The sequence below is a fragment of the Hemitrygon akajei genome, chromosome 9 (genome assembly GCF_048418815.1).
Source record: "Hemitrygon akajei chromosome 9, sHemAka1.3, whole genome shotgun sequence".
In the NCBI taxonomy this organism is placed as follows: domain Eukaryota; kingdom Metazoa; phylum Chordata; class Chondrichthyes; order Myliobatiformes; family Dasyatidae; genus Hemitrygon; species Hemitrygon akajei.
Window position 1 is genome coordinate 74,935,033 of NC_133132.1, and position 12,411 is coordinate 74,947,443.

The 12,411-nt window shown below is 40.0% G+C and overlaps 1 protein-coding gene across 15 annotated transcripts in view; it reads left to right on the forward strand.

Annotated features, from left to right (window-relative positions):
• Positions 1-12,411, forward strand: part of eya4 (EYA transcriptional coactivator and phosphatase 4) — a 421,501-nt gene that overhangs the window by 287,902 nt on the left and 121,188 nt on the right. For all 15 annotated transcript variants that reach the window (XM_073056352.1, XM_073056353.1, XM_073056365.1 and 12 more), the window contains 3 exons: positions 8,699-8,765; positions 9,126-9,268; positions 9,413-9,535. In XM_073056352.1, coding sequence (XP_072912453.1) covers positions 8,699-8,765; positions 9,126-9,268; positions 9,413-9,535 — 333 coding nt within the window. The remainder of the gene's footprint in view (positions 1-8,698; positions 8,766-9,125; positions 9,269-9,412; positions 9,536-12,411) is intronic.

Consider the following 12,411-nt stretch of genomic DNA (forward strand, 5'->3'; position numbering starts at 1 on the left):
TGGAGGGTTGCGGATGTTGTTCCCTTATTCGAGAAAGGGAGTATAGATAGCCCAGGAAATTATAGACCAGTGAGTCTTGCTTCAGTGGTTGATAAGTTGATGGAGAAGATCCTGAGAGGCAAGATTTATGAACATTTGGAGAGGCATAATATGATTAGGAATAGTCAGCATGGCTTTGTCAAGGACAGGTCCTGCCTTACGAGCCTGATTGAATTTTTTGAGGATGTGACTAAACACTTTGATGAAGGAAGAGCAGTAGATGTAGTGTATATGGATTTCAGCAAGGCATTTGATAAGGTACCCCATGCAAGGCTTATTGAGAAAGTCAGGAGGCATGGGATCCAAGGGAACATTGCTTTGTGGATCCAGAACTGGCTTGCCCACAGAAGGCAAAGAGTGATTGTAGATGGGTCATATTCTGCATGGAGGTCGATCACCAGTGGTTTGCCTCAGGGATCTGTTTTGGGACCCTTACTCTTTGTGATGTTTATAAATGACCTGGATGAGGAAGTGGAGGGATGTGGAGGGCTGTCAGAGGTTACAGCGGGACATTGATAGGATGTAAAACTGGGCTGAGAAGTGGCAGATGGAGTTCAACCCAGATAAGTGTGAAGTGGTTCATTTTGGAGGTCAAATATGATGGCAGAATATAGTATTAATGGTAAGACTCTTAGCAGTTTGGTGGATCAGAGGGATCTTGGGGTCCGAGTCCATAGGACACTCAAAGCTACTGCGCAGGTTGACTCTGTGGTTAAGAAGGCATATGGTTTATTGGCCTTCATTAATCGTGGAATTGAATTTAGGAGCCGAGAGGTAATGTTGCAGCTATATAGGACCGTGGTCAGACCCCACTGTGCTCAGTTCTGGTCGCCTCACTACAGGAAGGATGTGAAAGCCATAGAAAGGATGCAGAAGAGATTTACAAGGATGTTGTCTGGATTGGGGAGCATGACTTACAGGTTGAGCGGACTCGGCCTTTTCTCCTTGGAGCGACAGAGGATGAGAGGTGACTTGATAGACCTGACAGAGAGATGATGAGAGGCGTTGGTCATGTGGATAGTCAGAGGCTTTTTCCAGGGCTAAAATGGTTGCCACAAGAGGACAGACACAGGTTTAAGGTGCTGGGGAGTAGGTACAGAGGAGATGTCAGGGGTAAGTTTTTTACTCAGAGAGTGATGAGTGCGTGGAATGGGCTGCCTTCAAAGGTGGTGGAGGCAGATACGATAGGGTTTTTTAAGAGACTTTTGGATAAGTACATGGAGCTTAGAAAAATAGAGGGCTATGGGTAAGCCTAGTAATTTCTAAGGTAAGGACATGTTCGGCACAACTTTGTGGGCCGAAGGGCCTGCATTGTGCTGTAGGTTTTCTATGTTTCTACGCTTTCTTCATGTTTGCATAAATGTGTTGGGCCCAGGAAAGATCCTCTGAGATGTTGACACACTGGAACTTGAAGCTGCCCACCCTTTCCACCACTGACCTCTGAATAAGGATTGATATGTGCTTTCCTGCCTTCCCCTTCCTGGTCCATTGTGAGGTGAGATTTCTTGGGGACGTTTTATCCCCCACTTTAGGGTTGTTGCTGCAGGATAATGATCTTTTATACTGTTTGCTCAGTTTCTGCACAATGGCTGATTTGTCACTGCATTTTGAGAAGTGCCGTTATGTCCAATAGTATCAGTTGATATCAATAAAACTCTGATTAAAAAAAACAGAGCATTAGGTTTGCCAGTAAAAACAGAGTGGGACAATGGCATAGCAGACACTAAGGAATGGTCCTCACTTCTCCACATGATCTTCTTTGATTTTGGATTGGTCTGAATGATGACACCTTAGCATGGTTCAGAAGCAAATTGACAGAGGTACACTGTGCACATTACGAGCTAAAACGATGTGTTAGGAACCTGACCTTTTGGTGTTACGAAATCTTTCTATGCATGTAATTAAACAATGCCAATCATTCCGTTCTCTGCTAATGCAGCATTCTGTCTTATCCTCCATGCTCTAGAACTGTTGATGGATAAAGAAAAAGGTTTTAAATAACACACTAGTCTTATGGGGGGACATGTCATGAAAGAAACTCCTTCCTGTTTTCCAACATTGTGACTTGAAACTTTCTTCAAATAATGGCTCCTGACAAATCCAGTTTCATTGTCCTGCTCAACCTCTTCCAATATCATATTGGTATTCTGATGCTTACCTATAATAGGACCTGTGTTCTGATTGTTAGCAAGATGTATTTAACATGTACCTGTAGTTCTTGTTAAATTATGGATAAATGTTCCATTGAAGCTGGGATCAATTCATATGAAAATCTTTTCAATAATGAAAGATTTTAGAAATTATTTTCCGATAAACTGGCAAGCTGTGCGCTCACATTGTCAAATTATTTGTACTGTCCAAGGAATCAAAACTAGGGACATACAGTAGTTTGAAAATTAGAAAATGAAGATGTAGAAATTCAGGAAGATTTTCAAAGGGTAATAGAAGAACAAAGTAAATTGCAGTGGAGGTCAATGTTATTCAGCATCCTCCACTACTAACTCAAAATTCATCTCCTGTCGAGAGCAACTATCCTAACAGTTACGAAAAGAAAGCAGTTGAAGAAAGATGTTTTTCCTAACCCAGTAATAATTAATGAGGAAGTGGCAGGAGCCAAATGTGCCCGATTTCTTTTTAGGACACACTGCTTTTCATATTGTTTTTATTACATAAATGGGATAATTACATTTATGGGATTCTAAAAAGCAAAAAAGTCTTGCATTAATATAGTGCCTTTCCTGACTGCAGAACTTCCTAAGATTCATAAAAATGGCATGAAACGCATTTGCTGTTATGTTGTAGAAAACACAACAGCCAACTTGTGGTCCCTCAAAAGGCCATCTATAATGATCAGATCAACTTATTGTAGTCATATTGTTAGGAAGTGAATATTGATGAGTCCATTGGGAAAAGATGAGTGGTCCCTTTAAGGATTGGCAAGACTATTTAATATACTGCATATGTGTTTATGTGCAAGTAATATTAAGGAATGTGTTTACAATAAATAGGTGTAATTCATTGCAAAGTAAATAGCCTGAGGTGGTATAGTCATAAATATTGGGATAAAGTTTTCGCTTGGCATTGGTGTAACCAGAATCCGGTCTCAAAAATTCTTTCAAAATCGTAGTTGTTTTCTAAAATATATATTTTTTGCACAAATTTCTGTTCAAACTCATTTGCACTTTGCTGAACTAAAGTCTTCCACAATCCAGCCCAGTAACACCTAATTCTACTGGTAACCTAGTACATTTTTATTTATTTAAATGAGTATTTCTTTAGTTGCAATCCACCATGAACAACTCATTTTCAAATCACTGAAATGCCATTTAAAAATACACTGCAGGATTCCTTAGTCAGTTTCTGAGTATTTTTAACAGCAACATTTAAATGATTTGAAAAGTTGTCCTTTACGTGTATAAAAATGCTGCCTGATGTAAGAAGCTTCTGAGAAGACCAGTAAATAGACACAGTTAGCAGAAAACCCCGTGTTAGAACTTCATTCAGTCTGAAGCTAATACTGTATCAGACTGAATGAAGTTTTGACTTGGAGAAGAGATTGTCACCATCATAATACTTCTTAAATCCAGCAGAGAAAATCATGGAAATTGGTTTTGAACGAGGCATAATTTTGTTTAAATTCTTTTATTTTTATCTCACACTTTGGTCATGTTTATTCCAATTTTAACTAAAAATTAACAACTCAATCCACCTGTAATTTTGCTCCTTCCACTTGCATTTATTTAGAGAGGATGGAGAAAAAAAGACTTTCAAATGTTGAAGAATATAAAAATAAGTCCTTTAATACCAATAGTGGTCTTTCCATTTGTCATTAACTTTTCATTTTGTGGATTGATTAGGCAAACTTCCTTATTACTACAAAGGAAATGAAACATTTGAAGTTTATATTTCCTTATTTCATGTGTGTGGAATGAAACATTTACAATTCCTGTCAAGAATTTTGAACTAGGAAATGCCAAATGTTTCCTGTTCTGTCAGATGCTGAGCTGAAAATAAAGCCCACACTGCTTCAAGCATATCGTAATATTTTTACTAATATTTGCACAAAGGAGAGGGGAGAAATTTCCACAATGGCCTTGTTCATTCCATTCCTGTGAGTTCTTGCCTTATCTAAATTTTAAAAAGAACAAATAGGGAAAACTTTACAGCAAGACTCATATGGATCTACTTTAGCAGTCATTTATTATTACCATATTGCATAATAAATGCCACAGCTCTTCAATCTACACAGTTACAGAACATTACTGAATTGGTCTACTATCATATAATTGAAAAGGGTCTTTTACTAAAGTTATGCAGCCCTCAAATTATTTAAGGTAGAAATCTAAAATTGAACAGATTTTAAGTTATCACAAGTTTGTAACCATATTAAAAATATAACCAAATCAGATTTTACAGTATTCACCAGAATACATCAGTACTTTTTTTGTTTGGATAGAAAATGTGTTTTGATTTTTTGAAATTCTGATACAGTACTGTGCAGAAGTCTTAAGTGTATATATGACTTTTGCACAGTACTGTATTTGTCAAGAGCGAGTTTGTAAATCTGGCAAGAGCAAAGGATGTTGGGAATAGTGAGGGTGGTGCGCCATGGGAGGGGTGTGGGGCAGGTGGCAGAAAAGGAGTGCTGGGTGGTGGAGTGGGAGGTAATGCACACCCAGCCCTGAGACACCAGGCAAGGTCGTTTGATTCCAAACACTCCTGCTCCTTCCCTTCTCCCTGCCCCTTTTCCCAACCTTGATTCCTCTCTCCCTGCCCCTTCCCACTCTCAGTTCACAATAGAGACCCATATCAGAATCAAGTTTATCATCACTTATACATGTCTGGAAATTTGTGCTTTTTTTGCAGCAACAGTACAATGCAACACATAAAACTACTACAGTATGGTGCGAAAGTCTTAGGCACCCTAGCTATATATATGTGCTTAAGACTTTTGCACAGTACTATAAATCATCAAAGGGGCTCAACCATATGCACAGTCTGGGTTCTGTAATACCATTTGGATTCTACACAGTAAAAGGAAGTTTCCTTCATTCAGTCCTGGGGACGGTGATGAACAGCGTAATGTATGCAGATCTTTTAAGTATGTCATCAGCCTCCCACTCCTAGGCTTTTAACCCTCCTCAAGTGCCTGCACTTGTCCTACACCACCAATGTTCTTACAGATTTCCATGAGGTCGCCTCTTCATTTCATATCCCTCTTCAGCCTTCTAGATGTAATCCACTATTGGCACCCTTCAGGTTAATTGGTAATTGTTTTATCATGATCACATGTACTGAGATACTGTGAAAGTCTTTGCTTTACATGCCATCCAAACAGATCATTTCAAAGCATAAGTACTTTGAGGTTGTACAAGCAAAAAACAATAACGGAATGTGGAATATAGCATTACAGTTCCAGAGACAGTGCAGTGCAGGTAGACAGTAAAATACAAGGGCCATTATGAGATAGAAATTAGGTCAAGTTATCAGCTTTACTGTTCAAGAGATCCATTCAATGGTCTTATAATAGTGGAATAGAAGCTCTCCATGAGCCTGATGGTGCATCCTTTCATTTTGGTTGCAGGGGTCTTTAATTGTGCTGGCTGCTTTTCTGAGGCAGCAAGGACTGTAGATGGAGTCCATGGAGGGGAAGCTGTTTTTTGGATGGACTGAATTGTATCCACGACTGTTTGCAAGCTGAAAGAAAGAAAGATTAACTTTATTTGTCACAAACAAGAAATTCTGCAGATGCTGTAAATCCAAGTAACACACACAAAATGCTGGAGGAACTCAGTAGGCCAGGCAGTGCCTATGGAAAGGAATAAACAGTGGATGTTTCGAGCCAAAACCCATCCTGAAGGTTCTCGGCCCGAAATGTCAACTGTTTACTTTTTTCCATTGATGCTGCCTGGCTTGATGAGTTCCTCCAGCATTTTGTGTGTGTTGCTTAGATTTATTTGTCACATGTACATTGAAACATATAATGAAATGCATCATGTCCATTGGGGATGTGCTGGGGCTGGTCTGCAGCCTGCAAGTATCTTCACACTTCCAGCGCCAACATAGCATGTCAACAAGTTACTAATGCTATCCCATACGTCTATAGAATATGGGAGGAAACTGGAGCACCCAAAGGAAATCCAAATGGTCACAGGAGAATGTACAACTCCTTACAGACAGTGGAGGAAATTGAAACCCAATCTTACAGCTAGTGCTGTAAGGCTGTGCACTAAACATTACACTACTATACCACCCTTAAGTTCTTGCGGTCTTGGACAGAGCAGTTACCATACCAAGCCATATTAGGCTGCAGGACTCAGTTGAATGAGTTGACTGAGATTCTGGAAAGAAAATCTCTCTCTCTTCATGCTATTTGGTGTGGAGGGGGATTGGGGACAGAGACAGTCTAATCAGCCAATCATGTGGCAGCAAATTAATGCATAAAAGCATGCAGACATGGCCAAGAGGTTTATTGGCTGTTCAGACCAAACATCAGAATGGAGAAGAGATGTGATCTAAGTGACTTGGATTGTGAAATAATTGTTGGGTGCAAGACAGACTGGTCTGAGTATCTCATAAACTGCTGATCTCCTGGATTTTCAAGCACAACAGTCTCTGGAGTTTACAGAGAATGGTATGAAAAACAAAAAAAAAATCCCATTAGTGATAGTTCTGTGTTTGAAAACACCTTGCTAATGAGAGGGGTCACAGGAAAATGGCCAGACTGATTCAATCTGACCAGAAGGTGACATTAACTCAAATAACCATGTGTTACAACAGTGATGAGCAGAAGAGTATATCTGAATGCACAACACGTCAAACCTTAAGATGTTTGGGCTACACCAGGTTCCACTTCTGTACCTATTTAAATGTCCACTGAAATCAGGAGACTTGCCCAGACAATTTCAGAATTGACAGCAGTCCCTCAAACATTGTATGGAGTCCCTAGCATTCATAGATTGGTTTCCAAGGCATCATCAATGAGATGATTAATCCTCTCCAGTGCCTGGGCTGCTCTCTCCATAAGTGTCATCTACCTCACATTTGGGATCTTTCTGATTAGCTGGAACAGAGCTCTGTCATGTTTCCCAACTGTCAGCTGGTACATCAGATACCTCACTCGGGTCCTGGGCTTCCAGAGAAATGATTGCGTTGACATCCCGTGACATACAGTTGTCATCCTACTTACTGGGATCCACCCACTGCTTGCAGGCAGCCATTGACAGTACTTGTGGACTATTAAAATTCCATTTAAAAACCTGGAACAATTTCCTCGATGGGGAAAAAATTACACTCCCCCATTGTGCAGCTGGTCGTGAATCATCAGAAAAATTTCTTGATGATCAATGCGGTGTTTTTTGAGAAGCATGCACGATGTCTTCATCTACCAGATGTTTTCCATGACCGACACTGCACAGAGAGGTAACTGCTAGTAGGCGAGAGGGCCACATCCCTGGCTGCTCACATCAATTTTGGAATGAGTTTAGTTGGGCAATTGACTGCTAATGAAATTAATTCAGCACAACATGTGGGCCAAGTGGGCCTATTCCTGTGCCGTGCTGTTCCACATTAAAAGTTCCATGTCACTCTACAACAATCTGAACCATTGTGAAAAACATCTTTAGTTTTCCAAAATTACTAGTGACTGCATCGGTAGAAAGTAGAGACCCAGAACCCAAAGGTCATGAGGTGCAGGAGCAGCAGAAGTGTGAGGACAACATGGTCTGTTACCTGCTCCCTTACAGATAGACTTACATAATATATCCATGCTTTAATCTTCAAGCAAGGGAGACCAGATAAGACTTTATAATCCCTCATACCCTCTTTATCAAGACCATCTACACTAATCACAACTCATCAAAGAAAGAATTCTCAATTTTATTTGTGCAATGGCCTGCAACAATGTTTTCAGCAGTCTGCAGCTCACTCTTTCACACATTGAGAGAGATCTGGAAATTTATTTCTGTGCTGCTGCATTGTAAAAGGACTTCGTCATCTGGAGGTGACAACTGGAGCCAGCCACTTCCTGCTCTATGGTTAGGTTGATCTCCTGGTCTCCTGGATACGCAAGATCATTTTTCTGAATCAGGGACTCTAGGAGCAGTACCGGACCCTTGCGGTCTTTGTCTTCTCTGTGCTGGCTATGATGCGTGTTCCTGATATTTGCTGCCGAAAGGAAGCATCTATGAAGCTGGTACCCTCATCGTAATGTTGCGGAACCCAGTTGAAGCTGCACTCAATTGTATACATTCCCGATAGAAAGTGTACTTTTAGTTTTGGAGTTTCCTTTGGGAAACATATTTCTCAAAGGCTTTTTTGCCAATTTCACATTTTTTTCCCCCACAGGAAATTGGATGGGTCATAATCACTGTATACAGCGGAGATTTAGCCCATGAAAAGGGGCGAAATTCCATTTCTGGTTATAAGCATTTTATATTCCAACCAGCATTTTTGTAGCAATCATAATCAAAGTTTGTTGAAACTCCTTTAATCATGTTAAATTTTATTTTCCAAGTACCGTACATTTATTTCTGCTGATGGCAATTTAAATTTAGTCCGTATCTCACACCTGCTTAACTTGAGTTTGTGCCACAAAGTCCAAAATTCATTTGTTCTGCTTGTCATTTAATGTTTCACTTGTCTTTCCTTTTTCCTGTAGTAATAACAAGTAGTGGATATAGTCCAAGAGGAATACATCATTATTCACCACAGCTTTATCCTTCTAAGTGAGTAGAAGAAAGTTTTCACAAGTCAATGTGAACAATTTCCAGAAATGTATTCACATATTTATTTTAAAAGGAAACAAAATTTTAATGTTAATATTTCTGAACTCTTACTTGATTTATTTCTTTGTATTATTTCTAGTCATGTTATCAGAAAAGATGAAAGTGGATAATTTTACATCAGAAACAATAAGTTCAGCATTGATCCTTTTTATAACAAACTGACATCATGAAGTAATGAAGTAGCAGCTTACCTGAGGCTCAAACAAATCTTGATGTCACTATTTGTCTCTGTGTTGTAGGTGCAACAATGTCTGATTCTCATAGGAGTGGGCACCTCACCTCTCTGTCTCTTCTTCATAGGCCATACCCACATATTCTTTCCACACCCACAGCACAGTCAATGACGGCTTATGCGGGACAAACTCAGTATTCGGGAATGCAGCAGCCAGCAGTTTATGCCGCATATTCTCAAACAGGCCAGCATTATGGATTGCCTACTTATGGTAAGTCATAAGTTAGTTATTGAACACCATTTTGCCATTTGTTTAATCGATTGTCACCTGCAAAACCAAGGATTTAAAATTTCATTTCAAGAAACCAGATTAGAAAATATATTATTTCAACCAGTTTGGCTATGCTGTTGTCAGGAATCAAGACAGAAGGGGGATTACCACAAGCACAATCTGCAATACAGACTGGATGCCTTAGTTACAGCCCAGGATTTACTACACCCCAACCAGGCCAAACACCTTATTCCTATCAGATGCAAGGTTAGTGTGTTACTATTTTTAAACCTCTTTGTCTGTTTACCTACTTATTTCTTTTTGACATTTCTGGTCCTTCCTGTTCTTATTCTGGGTAATAAATTAATTAGCAAATTGCACGGTGGCATTAAGTTATCTCACTCTTAAAATTATTCTGCAAATTTGATCGTATATCTTCAATCCATCTGCAAAGTGAATATAAGAATTCCATATCTTTAATGCATTAGCCTATGTCCTGAAATAACTATATTGCTAATTTAACGAGCTTTGTCCTGGGAAGTCACTGGCTGCAAGAGTGAGGAGAAGTACCACTGTCCTGGCTCTATCCCAGTTTTTTCTGATTTCTATCAGGAATTAGTTCAATGTATGTGACTCCGCTAGTTGTTTGTTCCCACTACAAGACTTGTACTCTGTGTATATATTGCAAGAGTATTTAGGCTAGACTATTTCAGAAAATCTTAAGGGAGAAGATGCGTCCTTGTGCAATAGTAGACACAGAGTAGAGAAATGCTGCATGTATCATTGTAGATTCCTTTATGTATTTAAATATCGGTCTATCTTCCAGTACCAATGAGAGAGAGAGAGGGGGGTAGGCAAATTGGGTGTGATGGGATGAAGCAGCTGGACCTGCAAATACAGAGCCTTTACTTGACAGTAATGGATACGTTGCTGTAAATCACTGAAAGCTGAAGGAAAAATTGATTCATTTAGCAAGGCACGGGGTGACCAAAGATAATCAGCATGGCTTGTTAGTAGGAGGTCCTGACTGATTAGGTAGTAGAAATAGAATACTGTATATTTGAGGAGGGAACTGAGTTTGATGTACTGTAGTCTGCAGAAAGTTGATGTAGAATTGAGTGAGTTGGAGATAATTCAGAAATTGGGGTAGCGCAGGTGCATGAAGGTTATGTTGAGTTGTTCTCGGATCTTGGCAATTTACCTGCAAACATTTCATCACCATACAAGGAGGCATCATCAGCCCACTGTTAATTGTATGTCTCCTCGTATGGTGATGAATCGGTTGGAAGTAAATTGCCAGGATGGAGAACAACTCAACCCAACTATTAGGTAATTTATTTTATTAAGGTGTGATGTGGAAGTCTTGTCCAAAGGGTTAGAGGCCATGAAATCCAAAGCAAGTTTGCAAATTGGATTCAAAGTTGGTTTGGTAAAGGGGTGACGGTTGTTCAGTAACTTGATGTACCACACATATTCCATTCTTGCAGTTGTCCTAGAGGTACATAAAATTAGAGAGACTAGACAGTTAAAAAAATACCCTATATCAGAAACTTCTAATGCCAGAGAGTATTGTTTTAAGATAAGGTTTTAAGAAGTTTATAAGGGATATGAAGAACTTTTTTTCACCCGGAGTGGTTGGAATCTGGCTGAGAAGGGGGTGGAAGCACATACTCCCAGCGTGTAGGAAGTATTTGAAGTAGTGGTAAATGGGATTAGTGTAGCTGCTTGTCAGTATGGGCATGGTTGGTAGAAAGGCATGCTTCTGTACCATATGACTATGATAAATGACAACATTTCTCTCAGGTGACCTGGTGAATCTCTGGAACCAGTATCCTCCTGCAGCTGCTCTCCAGGAGGTTAGCACTGTCATTAGCCACATCGTGGCTCATCAACAAAATCTGACACCAAAGCAGACCCGCCGAGATCTCAGCAAATAAATCAGACAAAGATCAGGGGCTTAGGTTTACAGAGTAAGCTCCAGAAATGCTCAGGATCAGGTACATTTAGAAGTTCTGGCACTTGAAATTCTGTTTCGGCTGATTAACCAGCTTGAAGCTGTTCTTGCAAGCACGTGTAAAACTTCACAGAACCATTGAACTTCACAGTGCAGAAGGAGGCCACTGAATATCAGAATCAGAGTCAGATTTAATATCACCGGCAAATGTCATGAAATCTGTTAACTTTACGGCAGCAGCACAATGAAATACTCGATAAATAAAAATAGCAAAGAAACTGAGCTACAGTAAGTATGTATATGATTATATCATGGTTAATATAAGTAATGCAAAATAACTGAAGTAAAAAAGTAGTGAGATAGTGTTCAATATCTGTTTAGAAATCAGATGGCAGAGGGGAAGAAGTTGATCCTGAATCACTGAGTGTGTGCTTTCAGGCTTCTGTATCTCCTTCCTGACAGTAACAGTGTGAAGAGGGCTTGTCCTGGGTGGTGACGATCCTTAATGATGGATGTCGCCTTCCTGAGGCACCACTCCTTGAAGATGTCTTGGATACCACAGAGGCTGGTACCCATGATAGAGCTGACTAATTTTACAAGTTTCTACAGCTTATTTCAATCCTGTGCAGTAGCACCCCCCCCCCCCAACTCCACCCATACCAAATGATGATGCAGCCAGTCAAAATGCTCTCCACAGAACACTTATAGAAGGATTTGAGTGTTTTAGTTAACAAACAAAATCTGCTCAAACTAATGTAATTTAGCCAGTATTCTTGCCTTCTTTATAGCTGCATCAATATGTTGGATCCAGGTTAGGTCCTCACCGATGTTGACACCCAAGAACTTGAACTTGCTCACTCTCCCCACTTCTGATCTTTGATGAGGATTGGTTTGTGTTCCCTCATCTTACCCTTCCTGAAATCCACAATCAGCTCTTTGGTCTTGCTGACGTTGAGTGCCAGGTTGTTGCTGCAACACCACTCCACTGACCAGTGTATCTCGCTCCTATATGCCCTTTCATCACCATCTGTACTTCTGCCAACAATGATTGTATCATCAGCAAATTTATAGATGCCATTTGAGCTATGCCTAGCTGCATACTGCCTCAGTGTCCCCATTCTCTGCCCTCTCCCCATAGCCCGGCAAATTCTTTCTTTTCAGATGCTTTTCCACTTCTCTTGTGAATGCT